This window comes from Marmota marmota, unplaced genomic scaffold (genome assembly GCF_001458135.2).
Source record: "Marmota marmota marmota unplaced genomic scaffold, marMar, whole genome shotgun sequence".
Classification (NCBI taxonomy): Eukaryota; Metazoa; Chordata; class Mammalia; order Rodentia; family Sciuridae; genus Marmota; species Marmota marmota.
In genome coordinates, this window is record NW_026000168.1 from 2,083,719 (window position 1) to 2,103,485 (window position 19,767).

General features: G+C 44.6%; 1 protein-coding gene across 1 annotated transcript in view; it reads right to left on the bottom strand.

Annotated features, from left to right (window-relative positions):
* Positions 1-3,186: 3,186 nt before the first annotated feature.
* Mdfic2 (MyoD family inhibitor domain containing 2) overlaps positions 3,187-19,767 on the bottom strand; it is a 96,160-nt gene continuing 79,579 nt past the window's right edge. The window contains exons 3-4 of the mRNA XM_015495119.2: positions 12,610-12,831; positions 3,187-4,231 (exon numbers count right to left, since the gene is read on the bottom strand). Of these exons, the coding sequence (XP_015350605.1) occupies positions 3,972-4,231; positions 12,610-12,831 (482 nt within the window). The 3' untranslated portion in view covers positions 3,187-3,971. The remainder of the gene's footprint in view (positions 4,232-12,609; positions 12,832-19,767) is intronic.

Consider the following 19,767-nt stretch of genomic DNA (forward strand, 5'->3'; position numbering starts at 1 on the left):
ACAGCATTCTTTTTTGATCTTACCCCTACAATTGCGGGTCCCCAGCTGCGTGTGTTTTATCATGTAAAAATTCAATTGAAACAGTCATTCATGTTTGCAAGATGGATGATGTTTTATTATTGGTTATAAAGAAAAGAAATTTCACACTTTGTATCACCGACCCTTTCTGGGAGAGCGCGGTGAATTCTGAAAGTGAGGTGCAAGTTAACAAACCGTGGAGGGAGGCCGCAGAAAGATTTTGGAGTGTTCTGACCACGGTGTAAAATAAGACCTGGTGGCTTTTATGTCTCTAGTCGACAGGCATTCAATTCATATTTAAAATGCACAAGCTTTACATAACTTGAGGGTATGAGGGTCAGATAGAGTGAGGAGTCAGTGATGGAAATGTGTAACCCCAGTGTGCCATGGCCGGATCAGTGATGGCAGGCACCGTGTTGTGGGCACAGGGCTGCAGAGGCCCCGTGGGCACAGGCCTGTTCCTCTAGTGCTGTCCGGTGAGTGGAGGGGGAGCCCGGAGACGGCCAGGGTGGCTGGGGGCTCAAGTCACTGCTGTCCAGGATGCTGTCTGGTAGGTTGTCCTTCAGTGGCTGCAGCTGTCTGCTGTGTGTCCCTGGACTCCCACAGGGAACTAAGGAGCAGGCTGTGTGGTCAGAAAATCAGACTCCCAGTTAGAGTGCTGACACCCAGCCTGGCCCCCTGTGTGGTCTCTGCCCGGCAGCTCTGGGGCCTCCTCTTTCTTGCACAAAATGTGAGAATGTTGGAGAAGAGTAACCCTGGGTTGCCTCCTGTCCTATGAATGTTTTTCTTTTCTTTTGCTCATCATCTACAAGTTCTGAGCATAGAGTACCATAGAGGTGTTTTTGAGCTTTCTAAAGGCAAGAGGATGGAGCCTCTAGGAGAGCCTGAGGACTCTCCTGCTCTATATTCGTGAACAGCGAGTGCCACGGTCGACAGGAGCCAGGCCAGCCTTGACCGCACATGCCCTGCCAACTCAAGGGAGGTTAAATACCTTCTGGAGGCAGCTGAAAAAAATATACTTTTAAGGTTAATAGTTTTCAATGTTGGGGGAATTTATTGCAGACTGGAAAAATGCGCTAGATGACTGTAGAAGTAAAACAAGCATTGGTTTTCCTGATAGTACCCAAGGCAGGGTAAAAAATGTGCTTTGAAGTCTGTCTCGTTTCCGCACAATACCTAAATCTCTTTCAACTCTCCCTTTCACTTTCCTGTTCTTCATTTGGTTATTGATGCCTTGTGCTTCTTGATATCCAATGATTATGCTGTCTCCAGGGGATATAGAAGCACTAATGAGAAATTGTCCTCCTTGCACCTAAAGAATTAGGCCTACAGATTCCAAAGTGACTTCAAACTCCATGTGCTTTCCCTGCAAACTTTTTGTCTTCATTAAGTTGAAAACCACTTCATGTCAATATTTTAAAGAAAACATTGTAAGTATAAGGAAGTATTCAATATTTATCAATTTAGCACAAAGAAGAAATCTGGCTATTGAAACACATGCTCTCTTAGGAAATTTGGGGCTAAATAGGAACCTGTGTGTGTTTCTTTTGGGTGCCACTAAAAGGAGAGTTTGTTACTAGAGTATGCTGATTTTAAGTCCTTTGAATATAGATTGAGGAGTGGGATAGCTGGGTCAAATGGTGGTTCCATTCCAAATTTTCTGAGGAATCTCCATACTTCTTTCCAGATTGGTTGTACCAATTTGCAGTCCCACCAGCAATGTATGCGTGTGCCTTTCCCCCCGTATCCTCACCAACATTTATTGTTGTCTGTATTCTTGATAACTGCCATTCTGACTGGAATGAGATAAAATCTTACAGTAGTTTTGATTTGCATTACTCTAATTGCTAGAGATGTTGAACATTTTTTTATATATTTGTTGATTGTATAATCTTCTTCTGAGAAGTGTCTGTTTGGCTCCTTAGCCCAATTATTGATTGGGTTGTTTGTATTTTTGATGTTAAGTTTTTTGAGTTCTTTATATATCCCTAGTTATTAGTGCTCTATCTGGTATGTGTGTGTGGCAAAAATTTGCTCCCAAAATGTAGGCTCTCTGTTCACCTCATTGATAGTTTCTTTTGATGAGAAGCAGCTTTCTAGTTTGATGCTGGGAGCCATTAGCCAAGTAGGTATGACAATTTCCTTGCCAGCGTACCCCATGTTGCAGTGACATTGAATGTAGGTGACCTTGCTCAAGGACCAAGGCGGATTAGGGCGTTCCCGGTTTAGGTTCCAGGTTTAAGGTTTAAGATTATTCCTGCTGGGAATAGGGCGTATCCTGCTGCCTGAGTTCCCCTTGAGTTCTCATGGGATTCAGACAGTATATTTTGGAGATAGAAGCCCAGTGGAGGTGGATTTGGGCAGAGAACGTGGATTTCCCCAGAACGTGATTGTAGACGGCTGGTGTGAGTTCGGGAATAAAGAGTTGCTGTTTGAATCTACAAGCTGTGTGGTGGCTCGTGATTGTGTGCGCAGCCAGACTGTGGCAGTTTGAGTTTATCCCGTTTATTAATTCAGCATATTATAGTAACACAGTCACATCAATCAATGTTCATGGCAGCTCAATTCACAACAGCTAAACTGTGGAAGCAACCTAGATGCCCTTCAGCAGATGAATGGATAAAAAAACTGTGGCATATATACACAATGGAATATTACTCAGCATTAAAAGAGAATAAAATCATGGCATTTGCAGGTGGATGGAGTTGGAGGATATAATGCTAAATGAAGTTAGCTAATCTCTCAAACCCAAATGCTGAATGTTTTCTCTGATATAGTATGTTGATTCATAATGGGGATGGCGGGAGGAACATGGGAGGAATAGATGAACTAAAGGGGAGGGAGGGGAAGCGAGGGGGTATGGGAATAGGAAAGGTGGTAGAATGAGATGGACATCATTGCCCTAAGTACATGTATGAAGACCAAAATGGTGTGACTCTATGTTGTGTACAACATATGAAAGATTATGCTCTGTATGTGAACTATGAATGGAAATGCATTCTGCTGTTATATATAACAAATTAGAATAAATAAAAAATAAAATACTAGAGAAAATGGGGAGATGAGTGAAAAAAGGAGAGTTTATAAAATAAGCTGATTCTGTTTTAATATCCTGTTGCTTATGATACCTGACAGAAATGAGAAAAAGGAATAATCAAGTATCAGAGATAATTTTCTTGAAACATGCACGTTGTTCCCATTTAGGTTTATTAGAATAAAGAGAAGCCTTTCTGGAACAAATCGAGAATATCATTGCCTGGGATGACATAGTCACACACACACACACCATAACACGGTCTGGGATGATCAGCACCCTCCTGAAGTGTATATGAGATTCAGAATTCACTGGAGATGCTTCAGAGACATCTGTTGTAATTACAGGAACATGGTTTCTAATTCATTTAATTCCCTTTCCTACCTAAACTGTACCTATAAGTGAATTTTAAGAGACTGTATAAATAAATTTTTAATTACAAAATGATGTTATACAATACATTATTAATAATAACCAACAATGCATAATGTTTATGCATGAATCCATTAGAAAGGCGAGCTAATGTATGTCAATGCTGAAAGAAAGCACTAATCTGTCCTGAATTTGTGAATGATGCTGAATCCATGAAGCAGGCCAAGTGCAGCAGCACAGAGCAGCTTAGCATGCTACTGGGTACTCAAGGAGCATCGCACACCTATGGCCTTTAGGAGGTATTCACGATTTGTTCATCTCATCGATTGAGACGCTTACTCTTCAGCAAGCCATGCGTTTGTGAAATTGGAATGAGACCACTGAGTGGACCCTGCTAAGTTTCCCAGACAGATGCAGAATGAAATGGCCCCAAGCATCCAAGAACTGCAATACAGCCCTGCATTTGGGCACATGGAAACCCCTGTTTCTTTGCAATGGAATTTCCCCTCCCGTTGATGGCCTTGTGGGGGCTCCTGGGTGGGTGGCGCTAGCGGTAGCACATTTCGGAGATCTCCATGGCCAGCTCCAGACACTCGCTGGTCTCGTGGCAGGACTCAAAGAGGCTGCAGTCCACGTCACAACTGCAGCTGCAGTCCCCACGCGGGTGCTCCTCGTCCGTGGCATGGTGGTATCCATGAGAGGGGCAGCACAGGCCGGTCCACACCGCTTCACAGGTGTCAGGAAGCATCAGCAGACAGTCCCCAAACTGGCAGAACAGACAGGCGAGGATCAGCGAGGCACACTCCTCTGTTGAAAGAAGGAGATGCCATTACTACATGAGAATGGGATCACTGTTCAGTGTTTAAGGAGAAGGAATTGCTAACCACCCAGCTCTGATCCTCATATGTGCACTAAATTACTACTCTGTACCTGGAAATATGTACCGTTAAAATAATGGCTGATAAAAATTATTATTGCACATGAACAAAAATAAAATAAGAAGGAAGATGGATAGTAACACCTATGGGGGCATCAGCAAGGGGCGCATAAGTGGGCTTCATAGCCGACTCTTGATTGTCCATGCCAGGGGACAGCTCACCCTGGCCCACTTGAGCCCCACCCCCATGCCACCACTGTCACTACTGAAGTAATGCCTTATTAACTCCTGAGCATTTCCTATTGATTCCATATCATCAGGTTATTTAAAATGCTATCCCTTTTCTCTGTTCCTTTACTTACTTTGCCTACAGAGGTGCTAGGAAGCCACAGAATTAGCTACCTACCTGGAGACCATGAAGCTGTTTTGAAAAATAGCAGAGCCTTTGCTGGAGCCTCAAGAGCTGCACAGGAGAGGCTACCCAGCTCTCACTTCTTGTCACCACGCTTTGTTATGTGTTCCACCGTGGATTCCAGGAAACCCACCACACCCATAAATGCAACCGAAAAGCACATTTCAAAACTTAATATAAATGCTTTTTAAAAGAATCACAGCTTTTGGGGTTGTGTTTCATTTTTAGTTCCTGCCTCCTTTTCCCTCCAGTTCTGCAGAGCCTTGATTTTATATTCAAGTGTTTAAGTGAAGTACGTCGTCATAGGTCTAAAAGGTTTTAAATCTTATCAGTCCTCTTTAAGAAAATTGGTTTAAAAATTTACTATGCAGACTTGCAAAAATCTGGGAAGTATCTCTGCAGCACTGAAGGTAATTGGTAATTCTAGCCAAACAGCTGCAACGGGTTATAGATTATTTTATTTTTTTGGCTTCCATAAAGGGAATTAGTTGAAGATGTAACAGTTCTCTTGTTAAAATCATAACCTATTTTCAAGTTTATAATGCCTCAAACATGTGTGAGCTTCTTTGGAGAAGGCAGGTAAGTGTTCATGGGATAAGTCATCCAGTTAATCAAAATCTGTCATCTGAAGGTTGCTGACGATTGGGAGTCAGCTTCCAGAACATTCCCCTCAGACGGGCTTATCCACTGATCAAGCTTTGATTCTCATGAGGATCTCGTTTCTCAATGGCATGTGACTGATTTTCGGGTATTCAGACTTGGATGGACGGGACTGTAGAGCATGCAGAAGAGACCCCCTGCCCCCCACAAAGAAATCGCAGCGCTTTCTGCCCTGTCCATTTACTTCCAACCTACTTTTCCAGAAAAGGTTGCTCTCTTTTATGAACTTGTAAACGTTCTCAGAAAAGGAGCAAATGCTATAAAGTAAGTAGTTTTAACGTATTGTGAAAGCACTATCTGACACTCCAAAGCGAATCCTGAGTATAGATAAACTGAGATCTTCCTTGCTCCCTCCCACCGCCCCCTTCCTTCCCAGTGAGCTGGTGGTAAAATAAAACACACCATGATTTTTACGATGACTTTAATTGCCATATATTGCTGCAGGTGTGGTGGTCGTTACGTGGTATTTATAGTTAGGCTGCATTTTCCACAGTGCCTCTGCTGGTGGGTGCTCATCTCTTGCCAGCCTGGGCGTGTTTTCGTTAGCTTTGGCTGGCTCCTAGCAAGTGGCCATCTCAGTCCTAACAGCACCCACCACCCGCAGAAACTCGAGAGTGAGTTAGTAACAGGACACGGACTCTATTTGCACTGGCTTTTCTAGAGTGGGTGGCAACTGTGACCTCATGAATTTTGGCAGCACTGAGGTTGCTTCCATAGCAGCCCCGGGCAAGAGGTCCTCCATGATCCCTTGGGTTGGAGGCTCACGAGACCCACTCAGGCCTACGACTGTATAAAAACGACCCCAGGGACCCTGGGCTTTATGCATACAAGGCTCAACGTGGGTTTGGAGTAAGGAGGGCAGAAGGCAGGGGGACTGACGTGAGGGAGGATCTGGTGATTCTCGCCGTAGGTAGCGTGAGGATGGGGGCCTCATCATTTCCTGAGGGCACATATTCTTCTTCAATCACACTTGCCAACGTCTCCTCAAGTTGACAGACTCTGAACATCTCTGCTTCTGATGCAGATCTTAGATTTTATTCATTAAAGAGAGAGAGAAAAAGAGAGTGAGAAAGAAAAAGAAAGTTTTGGCCTAATCATTTGGCCAATTTGGCATTGGATTTCTGCCCCTTTCTATTTTGCACTTGAGAGTAGCGCTGTTTTTTTTCTGTTTCTAAGTCAGTCCTTTTTATTTGCTTATAAAAGACAGAGCCTCTTGCCCAAAACAAACAAACAAACAAACAAAAAAACAAAAACAAAACCAAAAAAACCAAGGTAACATTAATGAATTGAAAGCAGATTTTTCCGAACTTTCAGGCTTGTTCTGTACTTTTCCTAAATCACGTGTTAAATAAATCTTCACCAGTAGGAAAAAATAAAAAAAACAAAACTGTTTTGCATAGAGCCAATTTTGGTTGACACAGAATTCATGTAAATGGGTCAAAGGACAAGAGTGCAAACTGTTTGGAAAGGGTGTCGGGGTCTCCCTGCACCTGAAGGAGGTCATCTTCCTTTGCCCTCTCACGTTCCGTAAATTGACATCAGAGTCACATCCTGTGATTCGTACCCTTCTTGCTGTTCCCCAGGAAGGAACGCCATGGACACTGTGGCCTACATCACACCTCTTCAGTGTTTGCAGGACATCTCACATGCCAAGGCCTCACTGCCTTGAGGCCTTCCTCGTCCCCCCTCCCACACACCTGTCCCTCCTCTGGTTTCTCTTAGGAGTGGCTCCTGAATGCCCAGGTGAATTCTCCAGGAACCTGGAGGCACTCTTTGCCATTTCCCTTTCTCTTATTGCTTCCCCCATGTCCAGGGCACCCCTGCATCCTGCCCTGTTTCCCTCTGGCCTCTGCCTCCTGCAGAGCCACTGTCTGAGCTCTGGCCCTATCAGCCATCTCCAGAGGTCTCCTCTGGAGGACATTCTGCAATCACAGGGGCCCACTTCAGATTCAGCAGCTGTGATATTTGTAATCTGACATTAGAAAACTCCACCACCACCTCCCCCAGTCCCCAAGGCTTGCTAGAGCCTAAAAGCCCCGTATCATTGGGCCTCTGCCTCCTTCCTGACCCCAGGACCTGCTCTCCTCAATCCTCACCACACCACAGCTGCGTTGTCTGAACGTCCCTGTTTGGCACTAGCCTAGCTCAGGACCCGTGTGTGTGCTGAGCTTTCTGATGTGTCACACACCCTCCCCCAGCTGTACCCAACTCCTGAGCAAACCTTTAGGTCTGTCTTAAAACGCTGGAAGCCACACCATTGCCGAACCTTCCACAGCCCCTGCTTTATTTCTCCTTCACGGCCCGACCCTGAGATGGCATTGACCTAGTGAGTCTGTCAGCTGGTTTCACATCACAGGAGGTAGGAAAGCCTTTTCCATGGCTGATTCTGAGTGGGAAGCTTTTCGATCCCTGTTTTTCAGTGAAAGGACTATGGTCCAGGTGTTGGCACTGAGGGCCCGGAGTCCTCCCGATTCTAAGGTGGTAGAGCAGAGATGCCTGTCTCATCCCTCTGGATCTAAAGCCTGTGCCCTCTGTCTCATGGTCAGGGGTCCCTGATTCACCAAGGGCCCATCTGCATCCCTCCACCTGTTCTGTGCACCTCACACAGGCCTCAGAAAGGCACTGGGGGGTGGTGGTGTTACCTTCCCTGTTTATAGAGGAGGGACTGGTGGAGAGTGTGTTGGAGGCTGTCCCACCCAGAGCCTAGGAGCAGGAAGCTCAGCCCTCTGAACACTTGCTCTCTCCTGCCTGTCTTGGGCACAGCGCAGGACGCTGCGCTTACCAACAGCCTGCTGTCCTCTGTTTTCCCTGTTCTGACGTTCATGGCTGGGCTCATGGAGGCTGCAGGAGGAGCTGGGAAGCTGGGAGGAGGGGAGCCCAGGGTGTTCCTCACACCCTCTCTTGGCTCTGGGCGCTGCCTTCCCCTTGGAGTTCTTTTGTCCCTGAGGCTGTGGCTAACACATCCCTGGTGGCCTGTCAGTAAGGCTGGTTGCCATGGCCTGCAAGTTAGTGCAGTGCCTCTGCCCCTAGTCTGCAGGGACACGGGAGGAGGGCAGGGCCTTCCCATAGCCCTGCTTCTGGGCTATCTCGCTGTTCATCTTACAAACCTTAAAGCTCCTCTGGGACCTTTGCAAACATTCCTTGCACAGGAAAGCCCCTCTGTCAAGCCACTGGTCCCTGCGTCTGCTCTAATTGCTGCTGTCAGTGTGACCAGCAGGCTGTCCTGCTTCTTGCGTAAGATGGTTGGACACCTACAGCGCACAGTCCAGAATGGTGTTGACTGGAGCAAGAAGCCATGGCAGATCCCTCCCAGGGTGGCTTCGTCTCCTCTCACATCCACAGGGAACCTCCCGGACCCCAAGGATACGGAGAGATGATACAACTTCCAGAGGTGCTAAACATACACTGGCTATTGGTCGATTAAGAGGGGGACCTGTCCCTCTTAATTAGGAAGGATCATGTTTAAGTAAAGCAGAAAATATAATTATACAAGGAAGTTCCATAAAGGGACCGGAGGTCAACCCCAGGCTCACTGCCACCACCACAGCCTGCACCTTGCTCCTGCCACCATGGTGCCACAATCAGGTGGAGGCAGGCTGAGGCATCTAAGCTGCCAACTGTAGTTCCCAAAACAACTTCAGAAGCACACCCCTGATACTGAGGGATCTCATCCAAATAACAAGAACATGGTCCTTTTTTTTTTTGGTAGCAGGAATTGAACTCAGGGGCACTCGACCACTGAGCCCCATCCCCATCCCTATTTTGTATTTTATTTAGAGACAGGGTCTCACTGAGTTGTTGGCACCTTGCTATTGCTGAGGCTGGCTTAGAGCTTGCCATCCTCCTGTCTTAGCCTCCGGAGCAGAAGAACATGGTTCCTACAGAAGTGACTCCACAAAACCAACAGTGCCCGCTCCTTCTCCCCTAAAGCAAAGCATCACAAGAACAGAGGCCAGGTGAAGCCAGTCCAGATCCAGTCTTCTAGAACCATCCTGTGCTTCACACAACTGCCCTCATAATGAGGCTCAGGACCCCATGGCTCCCACTGATGGCTAAAAGTTTTTGATTGAAAAGTCTAAAAATTGGCTCTCACTCCCCCAATATTAAGTTCTAAAAAAAAAAAAAAAGTCTGTAAGGTAGAATAGGAATAAATAAAGAGTGACTGAATGCCTTTCTCTGGGTGGGGTATCATCCCTGATGTTATCAATTTTAATAGCTATTTAAATATGTCAAGATCTATTTAAGTTCAGACAAGCACAAGTAACATCCGAGTCAGTTCTTTAGAACCAGAATGACTAGGTTTGGGTGATACTTGGTAAATCTGTGCTTATGTTTTTTTCTGAGCAAATGAACTGAAATAATTATAAAATTGAAACATTTTATAAAGGTGACACCACTATATTTAATTGTATGAAATTTACAGTGTAGAAAATGTAATCATTTTATTCAGTAGCCCATGCTGTAATTAAGACTGTTCTTTTGAGGTGTCTTGTATTTATGGTTTGCCTCTTCCACCTGAATGAGACATCTCAAATTCAAAATTATATATCAATTAGGCATATGCTCAGGATTGTTTTAGAAGGGAGCTGGCTTCTAATACCATGTGTACCCCTGGTTTTCTTATCCCTGGGGATGCTTCTGCAATCAGAAGAACCCAGACACAGAAGCAGGTACAGATAGCTCTCTGTACTTTTCCTATTTTATTCTGGGAAGGGACCACACATGATGAACCACGATTTAATAACAAAGCAGTGCCGCAGCCCGTGGCCTGTGAAGTGCAGTAGAGATCCTCTTAACTCCCATCAGAGCACACACCATGAACCACGCTAATGGACGCGGCACATTTCACAGAATCTGCATGTGTGAGGCTTTTCCATCCTGCTTTAAGTGGGGCAATGTATATAAATAATAGATATTAGCAATTAAGCATCCATTCCTATGCACTCGTTTATACATCTGAAGATAAATTAACCACAAACTACACGAAAGTGGATGCAATCTTCTCTTTTCCCTTCTGTTTTCCCTGCTGTTCCTGAAAGATATTTCTGTATTTATCTCAGTACGAACAATGACCCCGGTTCTCAATTTCGGCATCCTTAAATTAATTACTATCAAAGATTCCCTAAAATGAAGCGCGTCTGACTTAACTCTTGATTTTCCTGTTTAAGATAATGAGTTCCTTGTTGCTGTCCGTGGGTCTTTAGCCTGAGTTGTTTGCTTTCTCTTTGTGCAGGTATCAACACTGCATGAAAGAGATGTTTCACAGGGCGGGGGCTAAGTTGGGGGTGGTGGTTACCTGTGCCACCAGCTGAAGCCTGAATGTGCGGGCTCGTGCTGGCTTCAGTCCAGTTCTTTGGAGAACCACTGCATTCATTTATCCTTGTGAATCTCCTTTGCTCTTTTTAGCCAAGAGTGAGCTGTTATTTTTCTGTAGGAGGCTTTTGAGTATTAACTGCCATTTTATTGGAGCTGTCATTTTGGCCTGGCCCTGAGAACATGGGGGATCAGATATCATGGTATCCGGCCAGTCCTTCTCCTCCCATGATCCCTGATGGGAGGGACGGAAGTCTTACTCTGTGGACATGTGGAATGGCAGTTCCTACCTCTGGGGCCATGAGGCTAACACTCCTCATGGAGCACTACACATGCTTTCCGGTACAACCCAGCAAAATGCTGCAGTATTGCAAAGATTTTGCAGAGAACTCCTTTGCTTTGCCCGTTCTCCCGAATGGTGTTCACTTCTGCCGAAGCTAGAAACTTGAGCATGATTCTGGATGGGCACTGTGGTCTGCACGCCAAAGTCAGCCCCAAGATGTGTCTGTGGGAGTGTCTTGCACTCCATCAAATAGATAGAACGAGCTCCCAACACTGGGAAATTCAGAAACTTCCCATCCTAATCTCTGGCTATTCTTGGAATGCTTCAAGATCTTTAACTGTCCTCTGGCAGCCATCAGCTGGAATCATGTAGAAGAAGTGACCTTTAGGTGACATTTGCTCTCGGGCTTGTCCTGGTCCCATGGGTGCACCTGTTCACTTCTCCACATTGTCATTCCCATCTTTCCCGCAGCTGCAGGCAATCAGGTCTAGAGTTTCTAGCCTAAAGAAGCTACTTCAACATCTGTACACAGTTCCACCTTGATAACCTGTGTTAGGGGTCTTCTCTCTTCTTCCTTTCTGACACTGAAACCATAACAAAAGCTAGAACTGAATTCCTACTGTGTGCTCGCTTTATACATGTTATTTCATTGATCCTCAAAGGTGCCATGGTGTGTTACTAGTCCTACTATGAAATGCTATGTAACTGAAACTGAGAGTCAAAGATGATTTTAAAAAATAGAAGACAAGAAATAAAATGTGTCCAGTTTTGTACAGTGAATAAATGTCAGAGGCAAGAGTTAAATGAATGGGATGTCAAATGGGCTTTTAAGTTTATTTAAAAATTTTTCTTGTCTATAAAATTAAATATGAGTTTAAGGGCAGAGAACATCAATACCCTGTTACATTTTCCTCTGAGAAACCCCAGCCTTCCTTTAAATGCAACACAAGAGCGTGAAAGCAGAACTCTGGAGTGGATGTGTCCCTCTGAAGGTCACAGGAACCTTGACCTGAGTTAAACTCTGTATGTGCCGGGGTGGAGTCGGAGACTTTGAACTTGATGGTGCCCAGTGTTGAGCAGAGATCAATTTGAAACTGCCTCTGCAAACATGATGTGCCTTTATGTTGTGCCTGGGGTGCTTTGGTCTAGGTTTCTCTGATCAGAATGCCTGGAAAGTGATATTACCTAGGGGAAGCAAACCTTCTTCAGAGACAGCTGACGCAAGCATCTTGGTATCTGATACCGCCTCGATTTCTGTGCTTCCAGCATTTTCATCTCCGTCCACTCTGCCTTCTCCTCTCTGCCTGGAGCCATGGGCTGAATAATCCCATCTCTGAGAAGGCAACGTCTGCCATTTTCCCCTGCCCACTTCACAGCCCTGTATAAGAAAGATTCTGCCCCTCCCTTCTATGTAAGATACATCGCCTCTGATTCCCCACTTTGAGAGCAAACAATCTGCCAAGCACCTCACAACTGCAAAGTGACCTTGACATGTGTCACTCACCAGGGATTTCAAATCCAAGTCAAGCTGTTTAATATTCATAAAGACTTTTTTTTCCTCACAGCATATGTAGTGATTTTTGCAGGGGCTGGGGGCTGGGGCGCCTTATTTAGAAAGGGTTGGATTCTGGGAGACATACCCTCCGTGTCTCTTTGACGCTCTGAAGGGTTGGTTTGGAGGTAGGAGCGTTCTGTCTGACATTCTTCCAGGGAGGACAGTGACGTGCTGGATGCTGACAGCTTTTTCTCATTGGGGGTTTCCTTGGCTGGTCCATCTGTGATGTTGAATTCAGAGACTGAATTTATAACCATAGCATTAATGGGTTTCTCATCTGCATGGTTTTCATTTGTGAGTTGTGCATCTAGACGAGAAAAGAAAGCACACACACCAACCTCCTGTAGTTTACAGAGTTCACATTCTAGGACATAAGAATAAAGTCAGCTGAACAAGAATGGAGCAGTATTTGAGCAGGGTTATTCTGGAAAAAAAGTACAATTAAAAATAGAATACAGTCATTAAATTTTATACACTTTATAAGCTCTGCCTATCCCATTAATTTGTAACACATATCTCTACTACAGGTTTTGGGTTTTTTTGTTTTTGTTTTTTGTGTGTGTGTTTGTTTTAATGAGTAGGGAGAAATAAGGAATTCATTCCCTCAGATCAACAAATCTCCTAGGAGGTCATCAGCACCTTGTGGTGGTGCACCAAGGATCTGATTCACAGGGACAAGGTCTTAACTGCTGGGCAGCCCTGCTGAGTTACAGGTGTGCCCTCAATCAGGTCCTTTATTATGTTTTCCTCTATCAGTGGTGTCATGTTTTGTTGAGTTATTCCACGGCCCCTTCCTACTTCTTTTCCTAAGAAGCTCTGTTGCCACCCCTTTCTCTGCCTTGGCACTTGCTAGGTCCCTTGCCAGGTGATCACCTCTGTGGCTTTGGGGGTGTGCTTCCTGGCTGTGGGGGTGTGCTTCCTGGGGACATACCTTATTCCATGGAATCAGCTGGTGCAAGTGCCAGAGATGTTCAAGGAACTTCTAGCAAAAGTCCTAATGAAGATTCCTATTTGAAGAGGTGGAGAGGAAGCTGGGAAGGCCAGCGTTTCTTGCATTTGGGGCTCTGGTGTTTAATCTGCCCAAGCTACATAATAATTGGAGTCTGTTATGTGACAGGTACAAGGTTGGACCTGAGTACTGGTAGTGACAAAAGCATGATACAGATTAGCAAAGCAGTGACTATGCACACTACAGTGATCAGAAGTGCCTGAAAGAGACACATCCTTTAAGCATGTGAGAGCAGAGTGAGGCCCAGGCCGGACAGAGGTGCAGTTAGCTCACAACTCACCTCCACAATAAGCAGAGTCCTGAGATGGGTAAGAGAGGGAACAGAAGAAGGTCCTCTCCAACATGCAGCCTGGGGATTCCCAGGGACATCTATGATTCTGGAGTTTGGTGACACTGCTGGGAGTGGTAAGGGTGGGTTCTGGGAATGGCATTCCCACAGCCAGCCCAGGGCCTGTCTGACTGCCTAGTGCCCACTGAGCCACTGAAACAAAGATGATGATTGGCAACCTGGCATGATTCACCACTCAAATGCAGCTCACAGCAAGGAAAGCATCCTTGCCACGCCCATCCCAAGGTGCATCTTCATTTGGGGCAAATGGAAATCTCTGCAGTTTTCTATGTAGTAGAATCACTTGAGAAATCTAAAAATTTGAACTGATTTTTAGAGGTCAGACACCTCCCTCCCTAGCAGATAAATTATTTCATAATCCCTGGAGGATTTTTTAAATTCCCCATAGGCAGTCCAGTTTGGGGACCCCCGGGACCTTCCACTTTTGTGAATAGAGGAGAGAGAACATCCTACAGATGTGAGTCAGTGATTCTCAGAGACCAGCCAGGCTATGGTTGCTCTCTGGTGGTTCAGAACTGGCAGGAGGCCTAATAGTCATCTTGCTACATATAGTCATCTTAGGCCATTTTTGTTTATGATTTTCCAAACAGCCTTGGTTTTCAGAAATGCTTCATTTTTATTCCCTTCCCTGTATGTTGCTGGTTTTAAATCTCTTGGTTGCAGTTTAATCCACCCTTGAAAGATGGGGATCAGGGAAACATCCATTGTTGACAGCAATTAGCACAGTGTTGAATATTGAAATCAAATTGACTCCACAGATGGGGAAATTCTAGGCTTCTTCCATGCAAGAGGGATTCACCAAATTAATGAAGTAATGATAATGATGAGGAGGAAAATAAGGTTGCTTTTCTTCTTTGGATATCAAAGCCCCCAGTAACCAACCAATATCACAAACAGATGGACTGTCAAACACAGTGTGAGACCCTCTGGAGCAAGATCCACATGTTGGGCCAGATACGATGGTTAGTTGCATCCCTGTCCTGTACCCATTAGACACCAGTAGCACCCAATGGATAGTACCTGTCCCCCTAGATTGTGCCCATCAAAGGTGTCTGTAGACAATGTCAAACGTCCCCTATGGGACAGGATTGCCCCTGTTTGGAATGCACACGTGCAGCTTGGTGGATCTTATGCTACGTTCCGTGTACTCATGTTCTCTGTGATGCTGGGAGTATGCCTTGCTCCCTTCCTGGAGCAGATGGTTGAAGCAGAAATTGGTGCCTGCAGTTAACAGATGAATGAGAGGAATCAGGACTCAGAACACTGGTCCAGGTGATCTGCCCAAGGCCTGCTCATCAGTTGGTGTTAGAGCTGGAATTTGAACCTAGGGCTAGTGGGTTCCCAAAGCTTTGCTGTTATCCTTGTCTCTTTTGCATTTCACAAGATGTCTCTGATTCATTGTTAGCTTTCGCCTTGGCTCCCTAACTGCTGAAGCTGTTCTTCAGCAAAACCCCTGCACTCTGAGTCCTGAAGTGTATCCCCTACCCCAAAGCCAGCCTGGAAAGAAGCCTCATTTCATTTAGCGATGTTTGCAAGGTAAAACTAGTCTCTTGCCCACTTGGGGAAACCTGCCTGTTCAGTCACAGCTGTTTTGAAGACCTCAGCTGAGAAAGAGCTGATAGATAACGAAACCTTGATGAGAGCGGAGATTGCAAGCAGCTATTTACTTAATAGAATTAATTAACAATCAGTTCAAATTATCACACGTAGTCAGGTTGCATGTAATTTAAATTGCTTTTGCACAAAGTAATTCAGTAACAAAAAAAAAAGTTGGATAGAGGTTACTGGAATGTAAGAACACGGGGAGAACGCAGCATACAGCCAAGTGGTATGTGATTCTCTTTTTAATTTTGCGACAGTTTTAAGTATAGCATTTTGAATGTAAGTGGTGCTACATTAAGCAACCATTTGGAGCACACGAGGCTTGTGCAGAGAGGATTTTGTGGAGAAGTTGAACTGCCATTCATAAAGTTATTTTAATTCGATCTCTCTGTTTATATTTTTATTTTTTTTTCACTCCCCAGGGGGAGCTATCTGTTGCTCATTAAAGAATCATCTGACACACACATTCCAGAACTCAGTCTGTTCAGCCCAGAATTCTGACATCTGAAGGGAGTCACAGTTTTTGGGTGAATGTTACTGACATCTTCCATTTTTTGAAGACGGAATGCTAGCAATAATGTCCCCAGATTCCTTCCTCTACGGTGTTACTTGACATTGTACCCAAAGTATCATAAAGTAGAAAAAGCTAAAAGGAGAAGCACATGAACAGTGGCAGCACATCTTCTGCAGAGAAAACTATTTTGGAATTAAATAAGGCGTGAGAAACTATATTTGGGATGTTATACATAGTTCTTGACATTAACTCGGGAAAATAATTTTTTTTCAACAGAAGAAAAAAAAACAAACCAAAATTAGGACAAAAATTAGGAGCGCTTCTCTAGTTCTTAGAAAAAAAAATTAAAGCGTATCATGAACCTCAGTGAAATAGAAAATTCCTATTTGGGTTAGAAGTAATTGCAAGAACCACTGGGCATAAACTAAGTAACAGAAAGATGGACAGTTAATTAATTTTTTATTACCATTGAGCAAATGTTATTAATTTAATTCAATTAACATTTATTGAGGACCCACATGCAAGAGATGAATCAGTGTGACAGGAGCTAGTAATTTATTTACTTTTTGTTATGAAGGAAACATTTCTGTGCTCTTCCTTTGTGCTCACTAAATGTGACTTTATCAGTTTTACAGTCTTTATGGACGTAAATGTGGATATGCAGCCTCTTGCTGTCTGGGCCCTGGTTCTGGTCTTTCTCTTTCCTCTTTCCCATCCTTTTCCCTGGCCTCCCTGGCCTCCCTGGACTCCCCAGCCTCCCCAGCCTCCCTCTTCCTGCCCCTCCCATCTTCCCCTCTGCCCTCTCATTTCGGTGACTGACCTGAGGCCCTGTCACTCACGTGCCTTCCCTCCAACTCCTTCAACATCCTTATTCCGAAGTCCTCGGTCCCCTTAGTCTCTTTCCCTGTACCCCACCCTGGGAGCTCATAACTGTCCACACTTGCAAATGAATTGTTTGCAGAGTTGGCCTGAAACCTCCATGCGGCCAGTCAGCTGCAGCCTCCAGGTCGGCCTGTGCTAACCCTGGGGGATCCAGGCCTTGGTTCTTAAGAGGCCCTGGGTCACCTTGGAACTGAGTTACTGGCTGTTTTGTTTGGGTTTCCAGCCAAATCCTCTCAATTTTACATGCCTTTCACTAAGCCCTTCCTTCTCCTCCTCCCCTAGAGGGGTAACTTGGCCCTCCTGGGAGAGTGCAGAGTTGGTTTCTCTTCTTGGATTGTCTCTTTCCCTGTTCCCCAGGTTCAAAGCCCTTCCCTCTGTCTAGTTATTTACGAGTTCTATTTTGTTCTTCCTTCCAAATGTCTCTTAGGTCCGCAGAGGCTCTTCCTTCTCCTTGCCAGCCATCTGAGTGACACTGTCTGTGCCCTACAGTGGGGTTCTTAGGATGGTCACTGGTGTCCATGTGATGAGGACCCAAAATATCTCATACACTGCAATCAAATGAGGTTTCACAATTGGTTCTTCTGATCTCATGACTCATAAGCAGAAGGAACACAGCACACACCCCTTCACATGTTCAAAATGTCGGCAGCTCCTATGCGTCTCCCCTTCCTCCTGTTCTCACTTGACCCACCACCCTCTGGCCAGGCTGCTGTTGAAACAGGCAGCTGTGGCTAAGATTTTCTTATGGAAAACTCCAGATGCCTTGATGAAAATTTTTGGATTAGCCTTTAAGGCACAGTGGCTGTGTAATTCTAGACCAAAACTTTAAAAGTGAGTGTGGATTTCGAATGTATGGATTCTTCTCTACCCTACAGAGGTGAATTTTATTTTCCCTTGTATTTCCATCCACTGTTCTCTGGCTTAGAATTTAGTACCGTCATTATCTGTGGTTGAGATCAGATCAAGGCAGACGTGTGACATTTCAAGGTATGAGCCACCAAAGCAGTAATGAATGGCCGTGGCAGGTAACATAGTTAACTGAAATGACACTGTAGAGAAATTTCTTTTTTTTTTCTATAAGAACTTTATAGAGTTCACACAAGTGTTAGAAATTAAGCTTTGCTGTTGTTAGAATGTCTGACCACATTCTAGGCAGTAACAGAATACACAAAATACAGGAAATCATCTGATGTGATCAAATGTAGTGAAAATCATTAGATGTGTAGATCACTTTTATTCTTATATTGAGTAAAACTGGAAAATGGAGGGGGATGGCTGAAAATAGCAGGATCGGGAAGATAAGAATCCTCAGCATTGGCAAAAACAAAATAAAACGCGGCTGGTCCTCAAGGAAGCCGTATTTTCAACAGAACACTACTTTCTTCTTCGAAGGGTGAAGGAAGAAGGTGAGTAGATAATTTTCTCCAGCTGATGGATGAAGACTTTCTGAATCCTTATCACCTTTGGAAGTGCACAGGTATCTGTCATCAAGGAGTATCAAGGAGTTGTCTGTCAGATTAGAGAGAACAAAACCTCAGGTTCATGAGTTTTAACTTTTGGGACGAATAAGTGAGCTAAATACAACCAGCGTATTTTTCTTTAACTTTCAAACACCAGCTCCAGTTGGAAGATGTCCTTTAAAGACTTTCAAGTAAAAGTGGCAGTTCTATACATCCTGGTTTTGATGTGTCTTACATAGCCCTTCAACAGCAGCTCGGCCTCAAAAGCGTCGGATGAAATGTTTATCAAGGGCCGTGACAGGAGAACATTTGAAGCCCTTTCAATCAGCCTTTACAAATCTTCTTTAAAAAGTGGGAAAGAGCAAAAGCATATTATTTCTCCAGAAATAATGGCAGTGAATGTTCAAGGTGAAGATGATGAAAGAGTATGCAGAGCCGAGGAAGGGAGGCCAAGCAGGCCTCCCCAGGCTCCTCCATCCTGTGGAGCAACTCCTAACTCTGGGGCTGACAGGGTCTGTGGCTGTTTCCTTGTGTTCCAGATGATTTCCTCGGTTTTCTGCTCGCCCCTCACCCTGCGAGTGTAGAGTGGCACTGGAGAGGTGATCAACTCTTATAGCCATGTCATCAGCTGGTAACACGGAGCAAGTGGCTCCTAAGAGATGCTGGAACCTTCTTTCAACACAAAAACAGTCTGACCTTATGACATGAGTTTCCATTGCATTTTTATGCAGTTACCTTCCATTTAACATGTGTAGAAAGTATCTCAGAAAATAAAGATTATGTTACCTGAGGAAAAAAAGTGGTCATTACCTGAGTGGAAAAAAAAAAAAGATGCCTAGGATTAAGAGTCTGGTCCAGTTTACATTTTAACAGCTGGATGCACTGGGATTGGTAATAGGTTTAGGGCTTCAAAAAACAAACAAACAAAAAAATACATGAAGCGAATCAGGCTACAAACCCAGGCATCATTGGTATTATAGACACAAGTATTTTTACTATCGGTATTTAAATATAAATGTTAAAAAATTAAACTCTGGTTGAAATATTCTCTATTACATTAGAACAATCACAATTCATTCATCCCGACAATGTGAATGGCACTTAAAGTCTCCCATGGCATTGTCACCTTTGATGCTCACAACAGTTTTGCAAAGTATTTTCACTGTCAGATGAATGAGGAAGCTCTAGTGCCCAAGAGTGTCCAGCTGGGAAGAGGCTGAGCTGGCTCTGGAACTTCTGTCTTCTAATTCCTGGGTCTCCTATTCTCAAACATCTTTGGAAACCAGGCCCTCTGGCGTGAGGTTGGGGTGTTTTCCTGAAGTTCAACAACTGTGCCTTCTTGACACCTTCTCTGCAGGGTAACTGGTGCTGCTGCTACTTCATCAAGGGGCCCCAGTGGTGTATGGGGCCTTTTGTCAACTAGTTGG